Source organism: Nematocida ausubeli (genome assembly GCF_000738915.1).
Source record: "Nematocida ausubeli strain ERTm6 chromosome Unknown supercont2.1, whole genome shotgun sequence".
In the NCBI taxonomy this organism is placed as follows: Eukaryota; Fungi; Microsporidia; genus Nematocida; species Nematocida ausubeli.
Genome location: NW_026515634.1, coordinates 335370 through 351268, shown reverse-complemented (window position 1 = coordinate 351268; position 15899 = coordinate 335370). Strand labels below are relative to the sequence as shown.

Here is a 15899-nt window from a genome sequence, read left to right as displayed (position 1 = left end):
CAAAGACGCATTGGATGGCTATCAATCTGCGCTATCATTGAATATACTGGTAGATTGGGCTAGAAATAATCTTTATTCTTTAATCTCTTCTAGATTGAAGTCTCCAATCATTTTGTAAACAAAGTCATGCAAAGCCTCATTTCCTTCTGAAATAGATGTTTTCTCCACTACGGCCATTCTTTTGGAATATTTCCAAGTGGCCGCCAGCTTCTTCCATTTTTGTATCATCTTGCCGCCGTGCTTGCTCTCAAGTGTGAAAAAGCAGAAGGTGCAGGGCAGGCCGTATCTGAGCACAGACTCAATATACAGGCTTAGGTGCTTGATATGGATAAACAGCGTGTACAAAGAAGGAAGGCGGCCAAGTATGAGCCTTTCATACTCGCACTCTGTCTCTTTTAGATGAACTGCGCTTTCCTTTCTTTCTTCTTTTTGGTGCATGTACTGCTCTTTCGTAAGCTTGGACTTTCTGGAAATGTAGCCATTGGCCTCCAAACTGCGCGTGATTTCCTCCTCGCAGTCGCACCGCCCGAGTGACTCGTATATCTCGCCGTCTTCGCATGTTTGGACAAGCTTCCCAGACTCTATGAACAGCCCGTTTATGCTGGACAGTATTTCTATGTCTCTGTCTCTTAATCTATCGTATACGCCAATGTAGTACTTCTTAAAGAAAGATGCACATGCCTCCTCACTGGTGCTCATGTGCTCTAGCTCATCTATGTCTACATCATGCATTCTTGGTTTTGCCGTTGTCTTCTGGGCATGCTGCTTCTTTTCTTCTGCATACATTTTTTCCTTCTCTTTCAGAGCCTCCATGGCCTCCATCATTTCACTCTCTATTATAGAGAGAAGCTCTGGGGTTTTGAGGGTGAGAGGGTATTTCACGCAGTCCCACTGGAAGGACTTAAGAAAGTGGTCAAAGGACTTTCCAAGCACAATGCTGTCAACAAGGATTCTTCCTGTCAGCGCATGGTAGGACACGCTATACTTTCTAATTATGTCCTCCAGGAGATTCTCAATTGCGACAATCCTCTCCTCCGAGTCAAAGAGACAGTCAATTGAGTCACTTTCCATCTTAGGGAAGGTCAGCAGATCGCAGTCTTTCCCCAAGGATCCAAGACCCTTCCGGACATTCAGCAGAAGAAACTCTTCATTGGCATGCTCATCGACTGGAAACGAAACAAATATGTGCATGGGCTGAAATAAACGCAAAAAAAAATAGCACCGGTAAGGCTCGAACTTACAACCTCTGGGTTATGAGCCCAGCGCGCTGCCATTGCGCCACAGTGCTTACTAACTGTGGTCGACTTATTTTCCCACTACTATGGAAACTAGGTCCTAAGGACACCCACAAATAAATCATGCACAGGGCCTGTACGACCAACCAGCCAGCAGCCTGCGTCTTCTTTGAGTGCATGCACCCACCGCACAAATCTGCCCTCCAAGGAGCCGTGTAAGGCGTATGCAGGCACTGGGTGCATCTCATCTGATACATCTAATAATCCAAGAACACAAAAAATGAAAAATCGCAAAATAAATATTCCTCTTATCATGCATACAGAAGCTTCTGTTTAAATAATTTCTTGAAAAATAAATATTTCTTCTAGTGGAAATATTCTAAAGTACTACTAAAAAGGCATGCAAATGGTAATTTATATGTATATACATTAAAATGCGAAATATGCATGGAAAGATATGCTGTCTTCTACAGTGGAAGCACTGTACATATAATACTGCCTAGGACTACAGAATCATTTCTGCAGGAATTAATTATATGCACATAATCATATAGATCCAGTGCAACTTAACAATACTAGCAATTTCAATATTAAATTAATGCACTTTAATACAGACTATGCAAATGCAGTGGTAAGGTGCATTAGAAGCAAGGTTATTTTTAATTTTGGTTATATGCCATTTGTGTACCTTTATATATTAACTCTCAAAGTGTATGTATATTTTGCAGTTTTCTGTCTCTCTGCATCTTTGCCTTTCCATAGAAGCAGAAAGGGCTCAATTAATTCAGAAATAAAAAATTTGGATGACTAAAATAATCAATACTTATTTAAGATGGCAGCATGTGCTGTTTATAAAAAAGTCAGTATGCGGTAATATTTACTGTTGTGTGCTTCTTTCACTGCGGTAGCTGCACGGGTCTTCCTTAAGAACCCTTCTATCCTTCTCTATTCAATCATTCTTTTGTGCAGGATGATGTCCAGCAGTCTATTGTAGTATCTCCACCTGGCAAGCCACGTGGCCTTTTTTTTGTTTTCCTTGCACGTCTGGATTTCCTTCATAATATGCTGCTGGAGGCTGTCTAGTGTGCTGCTGTCTGCGGAGTCAATTTGGTCTTCCAGGCTAAGTATGCTATCAAGAAACTCTGCACTGACTAGGCCCTTATTGCATCCAACTCTTTCCTTCTCTAGGTCCATGACAGTTGAGAAGTGTGTGGTTATGCCGTGCGGCATTTCTCTTTCAACGAGATTTTTTGCATTGTCAAGTGAATACTCGTAAATACTTCGAGTATAGTCGTTACTGAGCACTTTGTATGCTTTGTTGATAAACTGCGCGGCATCTGCTGCTGTGCTGTGTGTGGCCGTCTTGTCTGGATGGACCTGCTTGATAAGGCTGTGGTAGCTTTTTTTGAGAAGGTCATTGGTAAATGTCTCTCTCGGTATGCTGAACACATGAAAGAGCGTGTTCTCGGGCATTTTCACAAATATTTTTTGCATCCATAAATAGCTTATATATTTCAAAGAGGCAGCACTGCAGGAATATCAGTGCAATAAATCACTTCTGTGCTGTGCCAAGCCAGGGCGTCTTCTGTTTTCCATCTGTTTGATATGCCGCGTCTATAAGTAAGATTATTGCAAATTAATTTTTAAGAATGAGCAAACTAACACAGGAGGACTGCTGGAAGGTGGTTTCAGCATTTTTTAAGGATAAGGGGTTGGTGCGGCAGCAGCTGGACTCATTCAACGAGTTTATTCAAAGCACGATGCAGGAGGTAGTTGACGAAAACTCCAAAATTGTTCTGATGGCGCACAGCCCAACAGGCGAGGAGGAGAAGGCAAGGAAGTACACTATAGAGTTTAAGCAGATATATGTGAGCAAGCCGCCCACTATCACAGAGCCAGACGGAAGAACATCGCCTATGTTCCCAAACGACGCGCGTGTCAGAAGTCTTACATACTCAGCCTCTCTGTACATAGACATAGTGAAGACGGAGCACATTGGAGACGAGGAGGTGGAGAGCAGAACGTACAAAAGAATGCCCATCGGCTCAATCCCAATCATGCTGCGGTCTCTGTACTGCGTGTACAGCAACACGGACGACAAGGACATGAACAGAATAGAAGAGTGCACGTACGACCAAGGAGGATACTTTATTGTAAATGGATCTGAGAAGGTGCTAATTGCACACGAAAGGATGGCGTCAAATCTGGTGTATATCTTTAAGAAGGCCCCTCCTTCACCATATCTGTACACTGCAGAGATGCGATCTGTGCCTGATCACGGGCTTCGCCTGCCATCTTCTCTTACGATTCGGCTTGTTGCACGGTCTTCAGATAATGCCTCGGGCGGAGGATACTTCCTCCGTGCTTTGCTGCCGCATGCTAAGCAGGATGTGCCGGTTGTTGTTATTTTCCGGGCACTTGGGTTTGTGTCAGACAAGGAGATTCTTGAGCACATATGCTATGACTTTTCAGACACAGAAATGCTCAGCATGCTCCGGCCCAGCATTGAGGAGGCATTTGTGATCCAGGACCAGGGAGTTGCGCTGGACTACATTGGGAAGAGAGTTGCGCCAGCTGGGTTCAGCAAGGAGAAGAGAATAAAGTTTGCAAAGGATCTGTTCCAGAGAGAGTTCCTGCCGCACGTAGGAACCAAGGAGTTCTGCGAGACAAAGAAGGCGTATCTGCTCGGATACACAATCAATAAGCTGCTGATGGTGGCGCTTGGGAGGCGGTCTGAGGAGGATAGAGACCACTACGGGAGAAAGAGGCTTGATCTTGCAGGGCCGCTGATGGCAGGACTGTTCCGGATGCTTTTCAAGAAGATGAGCAATGAGCTGGCAAAGTACATGCAGAGATGCATAGATGGGAACAAAGACCTCAACCTTATAGTGGGCCTGCGCACATCAACTCTCACAAACGGCCTAAGATACTCGCTTGCAACAGGAAACTGGGGCGAGCAGTCAAAGAGCATGCAGGCGCGGGCTGGAGTGGCACAGGTGCTGAACCGGTATAACTACATATCCACGCTGTCCCATCTGAGAAGGGTCAACACGCCAATTGGAAGAGATGGAAAGCTTGCCAAGCCAAGACAGCTGCACTCCAGCCACTGGGGGATGGTCTGCCCGGCTGAAACACCAGAAGGACAGGCCTGTGGGCTTGTGAAGAACTTTGCGCTCATGTCGCACATCTCAGTGGGAAGCAATTCTTCAATTGTGGTTGAGCTGCTTGAGGAGTGCGGGCTTGAAGGGCTTGAGGAAGTAAGCCCCACTGCAATTGCAGGCGCAACAAAAGTTCTTGTCAATGGATCGTGGGTTGGTGTGCACCGCTCGCCAGATGATCTGATAGGAACCCTGAAGTACCTCCGCCGCTCTGGGGAGCTTTCGTCTGAAATAGGCATTGTGCGAGATCTGCGGGAAAAGGAGATCAGAATCAACACAGACGGAGGAAGAGCATGCAGGCCTCTTTTTATCGTTGAGAAAGGGGTGCTTAGAATAGAGCACTTCCTTGAGGCGAACAGGCACCGGGCATTCACATGGGACGAGCTGATGGCAGACGGATGTGTTGAGTTTCTTGATGTGGAGGAGGAGGAAACGGCCATGATTGCAGTTAAAACAAGCGACCTCAGAAACACAGAGATCATGTACACCCACTGTGAGATACAGCCAGCCACCATGCTGGGTGTGTGCGCCTCTGTGGTTCCCTTCCCTGATCACAACCAGTCGCCTAGAAATACCTACCAGAGTGCTATGGGTAAGCAGGCCATGGGGATGTACGCCACTAACTTCCTCATGCGAATGGACTCTCTGTCCAATGTGCTGTGCTACCCGCAGAAGCCTCTAGTGATAACGCAGAGCATGAACTTCCTGCAGTTCCGAGAGCTTCCCTCCGGACAGAATGCAATGGTGGCCATTGCCTGTTACAGCGGGTACAACCAGGAAGACAGTGTGGTGATGAACCGCGGTGCTGTGGACAGGGGACTTTTCAGGAGCTTCTTCTATAGAACATACAGCGATATGGAGAGCAGAACCAAGCCAGAGGAGCAAGAGTGCTTTATGAAGCCAGACAGAAGGTCTGTGCAGAGAATGAAGAACGCAAACTACGAGAAGCTTGATATAGATGGGCTTGTTCCTCCTGGAACACGTGTCTCTGGAGAGGATGTTCTTATTGGAAAAGCAGTAAGCACGCCAGATGGATACAAAGATGCAAGCACTACGATGCGTGGAACAGAAAGCGGAGTGGTTGACAGGGTTATTCTCACCACAAAGGATGGGTACAGATATGCAAGAATCCGGGTGCGGTCTGCCCGAACCCCGCAGATGGGAGACAAGTTTGCATCAAGGCACGGGCAGAAGGGAACAATTGGAATTATGCTTTCGCCAGAGGACATGCCCTTCACTGCAGACGGGATCACTCCAGATATTATCATAAACCCGCACGCTATTCCTAGCAGAATGACGATCGGGCATCTGGTGGAGTGTCTTCTAGGAAAGGTGAGCTGCATGACGGGCAAGGAAGGAGACGCAACGCCGTTTACAGGTCTGAGCGTGGAAGAGATCAGCGAGGAGCTGCAGAAGCACGGATACCAAAAGCGAGGATTTGAAGTGATGTACTCTGGATTTACTGGACGGAAAATGCGCAGCCAGATATTCATTGGGCCCACATACTACCAGAGGCTGAAGCACATGGTGGCAGACAAGATACACGCACGTGCCCACGGGCCTGTGCAGATTCTGACACGGCAGCCTGTGGAGGGAAGAAGCAGAGATGGAGGTCTTCGGTTTGGAGAAATGGAGAGGGACTGCATGATCTCGCACGGAGCTGCAATGTTCCTTAAGGAGCGGCTGTGCGATGTGAGCGACAAGTTTGAGGTGTTTATCTGCAATGACTGCGGGCTTTTCTGCGCAGGGAATAAGGACCGAGGCCTCTACCTGTGCCAGCTGTGCGGAACCCGAACAAATGTCAGCATGGTCTATATGCCGTACGCATTCAAGCTCCTAGTGCAGGAAATGATGACAATGTGCATATCTGTGCAGATGCGGCTGGAGACCTGGAAGAAGATATAACACAGATATGCCCTTACACACAACTGCATATTTTTGAATAGCGCGCAGCAGGAGTACACGCCTGCATTACTATGGCAGACCTTTGCATATTTATCCATAGAAAAAATAAACATATGAATGGACAGATCTTTATTACTTGCAGAGTATGGCAGGATTTAATGCCTCTATCTCTGTTTTCTATACTTTCTCAAAGACATAGAAAGCGCCTGTGGCAATCAAGCCATTGTATGCCCATTTTACTAAAAGGTTTGCGTATAAAAAGGGCCTGAATACAACAGTGGCCACACTGGGCTCTGCAACCATGATCAGTGCTCCTATGATAACTAGGCGCACAACAAGGTACGATACCTGCTGTATCCGCATCTTTTTGTTGTTAAACGGCAAAATATCATCCTTATTCTTGGGAACAGGCAGAGCACACACGCACAAAGCTACTGCAAGAAGAATGCATGGAACTAGCTGAATGGAAGATGTGACTGATGCGTAGTACATTGCAGCCACAAGCACAGATACAAGAATCCCCTTCAGCTGTTTTACTTGGCTTATAGATACCTTGTAAAGTATGTTTTTTATGTCTATCACAGCTCCTATGATCATTGCATATACAAAGAGACCTGGCAAGGTGCTAAACATATCAGCAGGTCCTGCTATGAGGACGTTCCCAAGTGCACCGCAGGCAAAGAACGCACAGACCACAGCAAGCATGTTGAGGACCACAAACTTGAACTCGTCTCTCTCACTCTTTGCGTTTCTTCTTACACTCTGCTCAGTCATATCCTTGTTCTTGAGGAGTGATATGCAATACAGTACAGCGCCCACTGTGCACGATGCGAAGAACAAACCTTGCAACAGGCACATTTTTTCTGCGAAGACCCACAGCGGCTTTGTCTGCGCAAGCATTGAGTAATCCTGTGGGTTTACAATGCTTGGGGATGCAAGTACACACACTCCTGCTAGAATTGACAAAATTCCAGCTGTGAAGACGGTGTAGTTGTTTCCATCGCATATGACGGTTCCAATCTCCCCAATTGTTCGAATTAAAATGCAGAAAATGTTTGCTGTGATAAGAATGCACAGGTCTACATATGATGTCATTATTTTGCTTAGTGATTCCTTTTTAGTTTTATGAGATTCTATAACATTCTTTTGCATTTGATAAATACAGTTGTCTTCATCTGGGTAAATAATACTCGACAATTCATCTGCAATATTTTGAAACATATATGAAGGCTTAGGAATCTCCTTTATAAAATCGCCTACAAAAGGAATTTTCTCTAGCATGCTTCGCATTATGTTAAACGCATATTTTATAAAGTACATAAGTACGTTTACTGTTATAACTAGCATGACCAAAACTCCACATATGCAGTATATTATTGCTTTGCCTACTAGGCTCAGTAGCTTATCTATTAGTTTTCCATATATGCTCTCAAGCACCTCTAATCCAGCAATGATTACTGCTTTTACGCGGCTTCCTCTTTTTTTTTCTTTTCTACTGTAAGACTTTGCCGTCTTCTTTTTTTCATTTTCTTTGTTAGAGTCTTTAGTATTATTTTCTCTGTTAGAGTCTTTATCTCCTCCTTGGTTACTAAAAATGTCTAAAACTGGAGCATGTGCTTTCACTGCAGCATAAATATTGCTTATTATCTTTTCTAATGCCTTAGTCAGATTGTTGTATGCATTCTTTGGGTCATTAAAAGTTTCATTGGTCTTTACTGTGATTTTTCTAAATCTAGCCACTTGCCTTATTCTCCTGAACGCCTGCATCAGATTTAGAGAAAACTGAACTATAAGCACCTCAATAATAATGGTCAGAGGCATGAAAATCAGCCATACAATGGCTTCTAGAACCCTGCCATCCGAAATGGCTTTCACACCGTTCTTTATAATTAAACCCATAAAATTTTTTTGATGTCATCACATGCTAAATATATATTTAATTAATTCTTAAGTTGGAGGATCAGATGCATAAAAGCCTTTTCTTCTTTTGTTGTCATTGTTATAAAGCTTTCAGAGAAGAGCATCTCTTCTTTTTCTTTTTCTGTGTAGATGTTTGCATTTGCTTCAACTACTGCCTTTGCACTTTCAAGCATTTCTGTAAGTGGCTCTGTTCTGTCTGCAAATGCCCTATACCGGTCTGCAATGTATTCACCAGCAAGCAGTTCGCTTATTGTTGTTCTTGCTTGGATGACCTTTTCTATGTCATCTACAGATGCTTTAACTCTCTCAGCCCAGCTCTTTAGAGAGATGCATACTTCATCTATTCCTTCTGCGACCTTTAGAAGCTTCTCAGATGTTTTGCTGGTTTTCAGCCTCAGAAGTGCCCTTGCATTGCTTTCTTTTACAGCATGAAATTCCTTTAAGCTCTCCACCTCCTGCACCATATCAGCACCCTGGATATCTAGCTTAGTGCACCTATGCACGTCTATCCCTAAACTGGCGAACTTCTTTACAACCGTGCCATATATCTCCTGCATCTTGTGCTCCACTGCTGCCTGCTCTTTTTGTATCTTTTCTATGCTTTCCTGGATTGCAGTCTTTTTTTCTGTCTTCTCTTCTGTCTTTTCTTCTAAAATTGGTACTTCACTGTTTATGTAGTCCTTGACTGGGATTCCATATATTGTGTCCTGTTCTTTTTTTTCTTCCATTATTTTGCACTCCTACTTCTGTACTTAAGTATAATCATTTTTACTTGTCAAAATAAACTGCATTCTATTGGCTGTTTAGAAGAACTGCGGGCTTTGTTGAGTTTGCAGCTGTGGAGTATGCACGCTCTTTAATTTTGGCTTGCCTAATATTCTTTGAGCCATAAATCAAAACCTGTGAATGCTTGTGCACTGCATGCCTTGAATTTGTATTTTAAAGTATATGTGTCTGCAAGATTCTTTAATAGCCAGCAGTACTTCGAATACATAGAAGAAAGTTATTCTAGAAAAGGAAGTGCTTTTCTTTCTTAGTATGAATAGAGTATATACATTGGAACATGCGCTTGAATATGGATATGTCTTATATATCTTGTTTTATTTTCATTGAATACGCTTAATATAAAGTATACCTTTTGCAGCAGCTAGTGAAGACTTTTCATTCTTGGGGATATGGAGACAAAATTTAAATACCAAACAGAAGATTTCTAAAAAGCACAAGCGTACTATATATAATAAACACACTTGCAGCAACCACAAACAGGCTTTCTTCCTGTGCCTTGCTATCGGATATCTCTTGGTTAACAAGCGGACTGGAATACCTGATGCTTACGCGCTGCTCTATTATCTTTACTCCCTTCAGTAGAAAGATCTGCCGAAGACTTTCGGTTTTAAGCTCCTGCGCCATTTCTGCAAACTGGAAGAGAAACTTGTGGGTACTCAGATCCTGCTCAATGTGCGGATCAATGATTTCTATCACGATAATCTGCGATTTCCCTCCCTCTATAATGCCAATGGTTGGCCTAACTTTGTAGCTTGTCGGATGTGTTGTTTTAATTTTGAACGCATAGCTGCTTTTCGTCACATTTCTAAGCACAATCTCGCCATGCCCGGTGTCTTTGTTCATAACAGCTTCAAAAGGAGTTATTAAAACTGCCCCGCTTTCAGATGCCATCGTGCTCTAAGTTAATTATAGCAAATTTTACTAATTATATTTGTGGGCATGCGCACTTGGGTTTTCTTATTAAGTGTAAAAAATTGTATTCCCCATGTCAAAAACCCAGAAATTTTCTATTGAGGCAACGCGCGAAAGCGACTTTCCAAAGTGGTACAAAGAGACCGTGACAAAAAGCGAAATACTGGAATATCATGATATAAACGGATGCTACGTTCTCAGACCAAATGGGTTTTTTATATGGAACACAATAAAAAACTACTTCACAGGCAAAATCGATGGTCTGGGCGTCAAGGAGGCATACTTCCCCATGCTTGTGTCAAAAGCAGTGCTGGAGAAAGAAAAAGATCATTTGGAAAACTTTGCGCCTGAAGTGGCATGGATCACAGAATGTGGTGGAAAGCCTTTGGAGAACCCAGTGGCAATCAGACCCACGTCAGAGACAATTATGTATCCATACTTCTCCAAGTGGATACAGAGCTACAGAGACCTGCCCCTCAAGCTCAACCAGTGGTGCAATGTGCTGCGATGGGAAACCACACAGACCATGCCTTTTATCCGGGGAAGAGAGTTTCTATGGCAGGAGGGGCACACAGCCCATCTGACTCGTGAGGAGGCGGACAAAGAGGTGTTTGAGATTCTTGGCTTCTATGAGAGTGTGTACAGAGAGCTTCTTGCAGTTCCTGTCATAAAGGGAATGAAGAGTAAGAAAGAAACCTTCGCTGGCGCTGACTTCACCACAACTGTAGAGGTCTTTATTCCACACACAGGAAAGGGAATCCAGGCAGCCACGTCGCATTCTCTTGGAACAAACTTCTCCACCATGTTTAATGTAACAGTGGAAGATCCAAAGGCTCCAGGATGCTTTATGCCTGTTTTCCAGAACTCATGGGGGCTTAGCACCAGAAGCATTGGTGTGGCCATTCTAGTGCACTCAGACAACCGAGGCCTTGTGCTTCCCCCAAAGGTTGCATCTACACAGGTCGTTATCGTTCCCTGCGGGCTGTCTAAGAACACGCCAGAGGAGGAAAAGCAAAAGATCCTTGATGAGGCATCCAGAATTGAAAAAGCACTTAACGCACAGGGCGTGCGTGCTCAGGCAGACTTGGCTCTAAATGTCACGCCAGGACACAAGTTTAACCACTGGGAGGTAAGAGGAGTTCCTCTTCGTATTGAGATCGGGCCCAAGGACCTGGCAAACAATCAAGTGTGCTTCGCATGGCGCATGGATAAGACAAAGAAGAGCGTGCCACTTGAAAACATTGAGAAGGCAGTGCAGGAGGAGCTGGATGCAATCCACGAGACAATGTACCACAACGCAAAGCTTCTTCAAGAGACTTCCATGCTAAAGGGGTCTACAATGGAGGATCTAAATGCAGCACTCCGTGGCGGAAAGATGTGCACCATGGTGTGGTGTGGGTCAGTAGAGTGCGAAGACGCAATCAAGAAGATGACAGAAGAGAGAGATAAGAACAATGTTGTTGCAGCAGCAGGTGCAAAGTCCCTGTGCATTCCCTTCTCCGAGAACAAGCCATCTGGTGCGTGCAGCGTCTGCCCATCAGAGGCCACCTGCGTTGGTCTTTTTGGTAGATCATACTAGGTAGACAGTGAAGTGGTGCATTGCTACTTGTCATGATCTTACGTTGTTGCTAATAAAATCATATTTAACGGTGAATGCTCTATCAACTTATTGTGCTTATATTATGATATGTCTTCTGCGCGCGCATAACAGGCACTGCCAGGTAGACAGTGTCTGCTGTCTTTTCGCTGTATTTAATTTTCTGCCCATACGCCAGGATACGGATAAAACCAGCTCAAATATTTTTTTATATGTCCAAAACAACTAGCCAAGTTTTGTCCTTTAGTGACAAAGGAATATGTTTGGATACTTTTAACGAGAAGGCAGAGACTGTGCCGTGCGTGCACTGCAAGCTTGGGCAGGAGTGGGTTGCTTACACCACAGCGTCTGAGCTAGTTATACAGAGCGCCACCACAAAAGAACAGCACAGACACTCCATACCCAATATTAGAAGTATAGAGAGCCTTGTTGGCAGTACTGCAAGCGTGATAACCAAGGAAGACAAGATGTATTTTGTCCGAAAGGATAAAGTCCTTTACTCGGCAGAAAGAGTAAAGTCTGCCATGCATGGAGAAGAGTTTCTTGTATATTCGCAGGAAGTAGAAGAGATGCCAGAGAAAAAGGAAGTGCTTCTGCCAACAGAGGAAGAGACAGCAGGTAAAAAAAGCATAGGTTCCAATGCAAACCCGTCAAATACTGCAGCATCCCATGAGAAGGAGGCTAGATTAGAAGGCGCTGAGCTAGCAAAGGCCTTAGATAAGCAGAATGCTCCTCTCTCTACAGATCAGGCCTCGCACAATAAAGCGAGCGCAGCAGAGCCCGCGGGCGAATCATCTGCAGAAAAAGACCCTGCAAAGCCAACAAAGGGAGCAAAGCCAGCACAGAGCGGAAAGAAAGAGCCAGTTACTCTAAAGATACAGAAGAAAGAGGGAATGCGCACAGCCATTGTAAACAAGGCTAAGCCACGCTTCTTGAAAGTGTACTCCATCGCTGAGAAGAGAGAAATCCAAGAGATAAAGATACCGGCACCGCTTGTTTTCTCTATGACACAGAAGTTCTTAGTAACTGTGCGTGTGTATCGGGCATCTGCTGGGGAAATTGAGATAATTAGACTGTCTAATGGAGAGAAGGTTAAAAAACAGCTGGTTCTGAATATGATATCTGCAGTGCTTACGCAGGACATAAAACATAAAGAGGAGAGGATGCTTTGTCTGTGCTCACTCAACACTACAAACGGAACGTACTACGATACAAAGGCGCTATACTATATAGATACAGCCCAGGGGACTGTAAAGAATGTATCAAGCATATCCAATCCGATAACTGACCTAGCCTTTTTAAAGAAAAGCGAGTTTGCAGTGTGCTATGACAACAGCCCTAGTAAGATAGGAATATTCAATTCCAAGACAGAAAAGATAAAGAACCTGAAGGAAGGGGTTAGGAACAAGATGTTTTTCAACAAGCAAGAGAACATTGTGTGCATGGCAGGGATGAACAATCTTCCTGGAAACATGGAGATTTCAGAGTATCCATCTGAAGCGATGCTTTCCATAAACGAGGAGCTTGGGTGTTCGGTGATTGATTGGTCTCCAGAGGGGAGATACTATCTAGTTGGAATAACGAACAAAATGTCAATAGATAATAAAGTGGCGCTTTATGACTACTACTCGCAGAAAAGCACAGAGGTGCGATTCAAGGAGCTGAAGAGCTGCATGTTTGCAGGGAAAATGCTCGCATTCCGCCCACTTGAAAACCTTCCTGCCAAAATACAGATAAAGAAGGCAGATGAGTACGTACCGCCATGTCTTCGGAAGAGCGAGCAGAAGGAGGCAAAAGAATGGGCCGCCCCTCATATAATAAAAGATACTGCCAAGGCAAAGGAAAATCGCATGGCCTCGATTAGGAAGGAGCTTGAGGAAATTGAAAAGATAGAAGAGCAGATGTCAAAGGGGCAGGTTGTTCCAGGCGGTATTATGAAAATTCAGAAAAAAGAAGCTCTTTTAAAGAAGCTGAACAAAAAGAAGAAACAGGTGCCGCAATAAAGCGATAATATTGGGGCTGCAGAAGCCTGCAACTCTGCGCCATCCAGGAGTTCTTTGAAAAAGAGCTGATATAAAGATAGGCAGAGCAGAATTCATAAAGAGATATTCTACTAAGTTTTCTAATTGTATAATTTTCTATTTATTACACCTGGTAGACCATCTGAATAAACACTCTGCACGCAGCAGCCTGGCTATGTGATATTTTCATCTTATTTAAGGATCGGCTTGACTCCTTATATGAACACGCGCGCAGTGCAAGAAATCTAGTGCAGTCATCAGTACCCCGTGCTCTCCCTCAGCGAGATCGTGTGCTGCCAAGATGTTCATAAACAGAAAGATTCCTAGATGCGCGCGCACAGTTATTTTATTTGGAATAAACATGAACGAACGTGGGCTGCTAGCTATCTTCTAACCATCAAGCGGTTTAAGAACTCTAAAGCTGCAGACTAGGTTTTCATCTACCTCCATAATAGCGCCTGAGTTATCAAACTCCCCACAGTAGTTTGGGGCAGAAAATATAGTAACAAGCCTTTTGTCTGCAAAAAATTCATAGCCGTCCTCTACAACCTGGTGGGCTCGGCATATGAGGTCTAAATTATGCTTGTCTAGGAACTCTTTTACAACTCTTGTGCCAAAGGTAAAGCTCACCCCTCTGTCATTGTCTCCCCACTTGTGGGTGTCTTTGTCCGGATCGCTCCAAAGAAGATCACAGAGCAGCCCGCTGTCTGGGATGTCTGTAGGACGATGTATAGACCGGATCTGATTGAAGGACTGGAGGTCAGGAGAAAGGCCGCCATGCATGCAAAATATCTTTTCATCTACAAGAGCTGCTACAGGCATGCAGTTAAATGTTTCAGTGAATTTTTTCCATATTTTGTATGTGTACCTGTCCTTGCACTCTTCGTAGAACCCATATATTCTGTTTATGCTGGCACACTCGTGGTTCCCTCGGAGCAAAAAGAAGTTGTCTGGATACTTGACCTTGTATGCAAGGAGAAGGCAGATTGTTTCCAGGCTCTGCCTTCCTCTGTCCACATAGTCCCCAAGAAAAAGATAGTTGCTCTCTGGGGGAGGGCCTCCGCACTCAAATATCCTCAGCAGGTCTGAATACTGCCCGTGTATATCACCGCATATCTTAATGGGCGCCTCTATCTCCAGAAGCATAGGCTGCGACATGAAAACTTCTCTTGCTTTACTGCACAGAAACTTGATTTCCGACTCTGAGAGATTTACCCTTGGCGCAGATGCTTTAGAACTGCGCACCTTAAGTAGCTGTTCTATAATTTTATCGATGCTTGGTGCATTAATTGCCATCACTAAGAAAATAAAAAAGTGAAAGAAATTCTCTTCTAATATGCTGCAAGGGAAGACATTTTTCTGGGTCCTTCCAGCAGACTGCTCTGCAAGCTCTGCAAGAAAAAACAGAATTATTTTTATTACTTGGTGAATGCTAGCACTTATTAACGAGATTACTAGAAGCTACCACGAGAAGGTTTTAGAGCACTACGCAAACCCAAGAAATGTTGGAACATTCGCAAAAACCGTGGCTGGTGTGGGTACCGGTCTGGTGGGCGCTCCTGCGTGCGGGGATGTAATGAGGCTTCAGATTAAAGTGAAGGACGACATAATTGAAGATGTGAAGATTAAAACGTTTGGCTGTGGGTCTGCAATTGCATCAAGTAGTTTAGCCTCTGAGATGATAAAGGGGAAATCAATATATGACGCAATGAATATTAAGAATACAGAAATAGCAAAGGAGCTCTCTCTGCCGCCTGTTAAGCTGCACTGTTCGCTTTTAGCAGAAGAGGCAATCAAAGCAGCAGTTGAAGACTACATTTCAAAGAAGGGCATAGAGTAGTGCGCAGTTATTTGTATATCATAAACATATAATAAAGCCTACATTACACACTAGCAAGACATAAACTAGCAAAGGCTTCTTCCAATAGACAGCTGTGTATGCCAATGTGAAAGCATGCGCTGTTCTCTTCTTTATATTTTGCAAGACATGCAAAAAAGAAAAGCTCTGCCCATTCCATCTCTGCATGCATATGGACTTAGGCAGGCATACAAAGCTATAATGCTATTGAAAACAGCATGGAGACATTTCTTTCGTGCGGCAGATAATTTTGCTTCTACAAGAACAGATACTAAAGTCGGCGCTTAGAAATTTCGGTGCGAAAACTATCCAAAGGGCACAATCTGCCCATATAAGAGGGTAACTTGCATTTTCATAGCATAGTATGCGTATACATATTCTGCTGCAGTCTAAATATTTAAATAAATAGAATTATGGAGAATAACTCCAAAAATGGCTTGCTTGATGTGTGTATAGTAGTCAGTGTTTTAACATAAAGAAACTGGTCTACAATATAGTATTTTGTTT

The 15899-nt window shown here is 44.0% G+C and overlaps 10 protein-coding genes and 1 non-coding gene across 11 annotated transcripts; 4 read left to right on the top strand and 7 right to left on the bottom strand.

Moving 5' to 3' along the window:
- Positions 1-72: 72 nt before the first annotated feature.
- Positions 73-1191, bottom strand: NESG_00226 (uncharacterized protein; the record flags this gene model as incomplete). Its single annotated transcript, XM_053047880.1, has 1 exon — positions 73-1191. The coding sequence occupies one exon, from the start codon at positions 1189-1191 to the stop codon at positions 73-75; it is 1119 nt and encodes a 372-aa protein (XP_052905705.1).
- A 25-nt stretch (positions 1192-1216) lies between these two features.
- Positions 1217-1288, bottom strand: NESG_00225. The gene has a single exon. It is a non-coding gene; the product is annotated as a tRNA-Met (tRNA).
- An 892-nt stretch (positions 1289-2180) lies between these two features.
- On the bottom strand, positions 2181-2729 carry NESG_00224 (uncharacterized protein; the record flags this gene model as incomplete). The annotated part of the gene is made up of 1 exon (XM_053047879.1): positions 2181-2729. The coding sequence occupies one exon, from the start codon at positions 2727-2729 to the stop codon at positions 2181-2183; it is 549 nt and encodes a 182-aa protein (XP_052905704.1).
- Positions 2730-2884: 155 nt separating this feature from the next.
- Positions 2885-6298, top strand: NESG_00223 (DNA-directed RNA polymerase II subunit RPB2; the record flags this gene model as incomplete). The annotated part of the gene is made up of 1 exon (XM_053047878.1): positions 2885-6298. One exon carries the CDS (start codon positions 2885-2887, stop codon positions 6296-6298), a length of 3414 nt encoding a protein of 1137 aa, XP_052905703.1.
- Positions 6299-6475: 177 nt separating this feature from the next.
- NESG_00222 (uncharacterized protein) lies at positions 6476-8197 on the bottom strand (the record flags this gene model as incomplete). The annotated part of the gene is made up of 1 exon (XM_053047877.1): positions 6476-8197. The coding sequence occupies one exon, from the start codon at positions 8195-8197 to the stop codon at positions 6476-6478; it is 1722 nt and encodes a 573-aa protein (XP_052905702.1).
- Positions 8198-8238: 41 nt separating this feature from the next.
- On the bottom strand, positions 8239-8946 carry NESG_00221 (uncharacterized protein; the record flags this gene model as incomplete). Its single annotated transcript, XM_053047876.1, has 1 exon — positions 8239-8946. One exon carries the CDS (start codon positions 8944-8946, stop codon positions 8239-8241), a length of 708 nt encoding a protein of 235 aa, XP_052905701.1.
- A 460-nt stretch (positions 8947-9406) lies between these two features.
- Positions 9407-9895, bottom strand: NESG_00220 (uncharacterized protein; the record flags this gene model as incomplete). The annotated part of the gene is made up of 1 exon (XM_053047875.1): positions 9407-9895. One exon carries the CDS (start codon positions 9893-9895, stop codon positions 9407-9409), a length of 489 nt encoding a protein of 162 aa, XP_052905700.1.
- Positions 9896-9989: 94 nt separating this feature from the next.
- Positions 9990-11495, top strand: NESG_00219 (prolyl-tRNA synthetase; the record flags this gene model as incomplete). Its single annotated transcript, XM_053047874.1, has 1 exon — positions 9990-11495. One exon carries the CDS (start codon positions 9990-9992, stop codon positions 11493-11495), a length of 1506 nt encoding a protein of 501 aa, XP_052905699.1.
- A 230-nt stretch (positions 11496-11725) lies between these two features.
- On the top strand, positions 11726-13516 carry NESG_00218 (uncharacterized protein; the record flags this gene model as incomplete). Its single annotated transcript, XM_053047873.1, has 1 exon — positions 11726-13516. The coding sequence occupies one exon, from the start codon at positions 11726-11728 to the stop codon at positions 13514-13516; it is 1791 nt and encodes a 596-aa protein (XP_052905698.1).
- A 408-nt stretch (positions 13517-13924) lies between these two features.
- On the bottom strand, positions 13925-14830 carry NESG_00217 (serine/threonine-protein phosphatase PP1-beta; the record flags this gene model as incomplete). Its single annotated transcript, XM_053047872.1, has 1 exon — positions 13925-14830. One exon carries the CDS (start codon positions 14828-14830, stop codon positions 13925-13927), a length of 906 nt encoding a protein of 301 aa, XP_052905697.1.
- Positions 14831-14963: 133 nt separating this feature from the next.
- Positions 14964-15374, top strand: NESG_00216 (uncharacterized protein; the record flags this gene model as incomplete). The annotated part of the gene is made up of 1 exon (XM_053047871.1): positions 14964-15374. One exon carries the CDS (start codon positions 14964-14966, stop codon positions 15372-15374), a length of 411 nt encoding a protein of 136 aa, XP_052905696.1.
- Between the last annotated feature and the right edge of the window lie 525 nt (positions 15375-15899).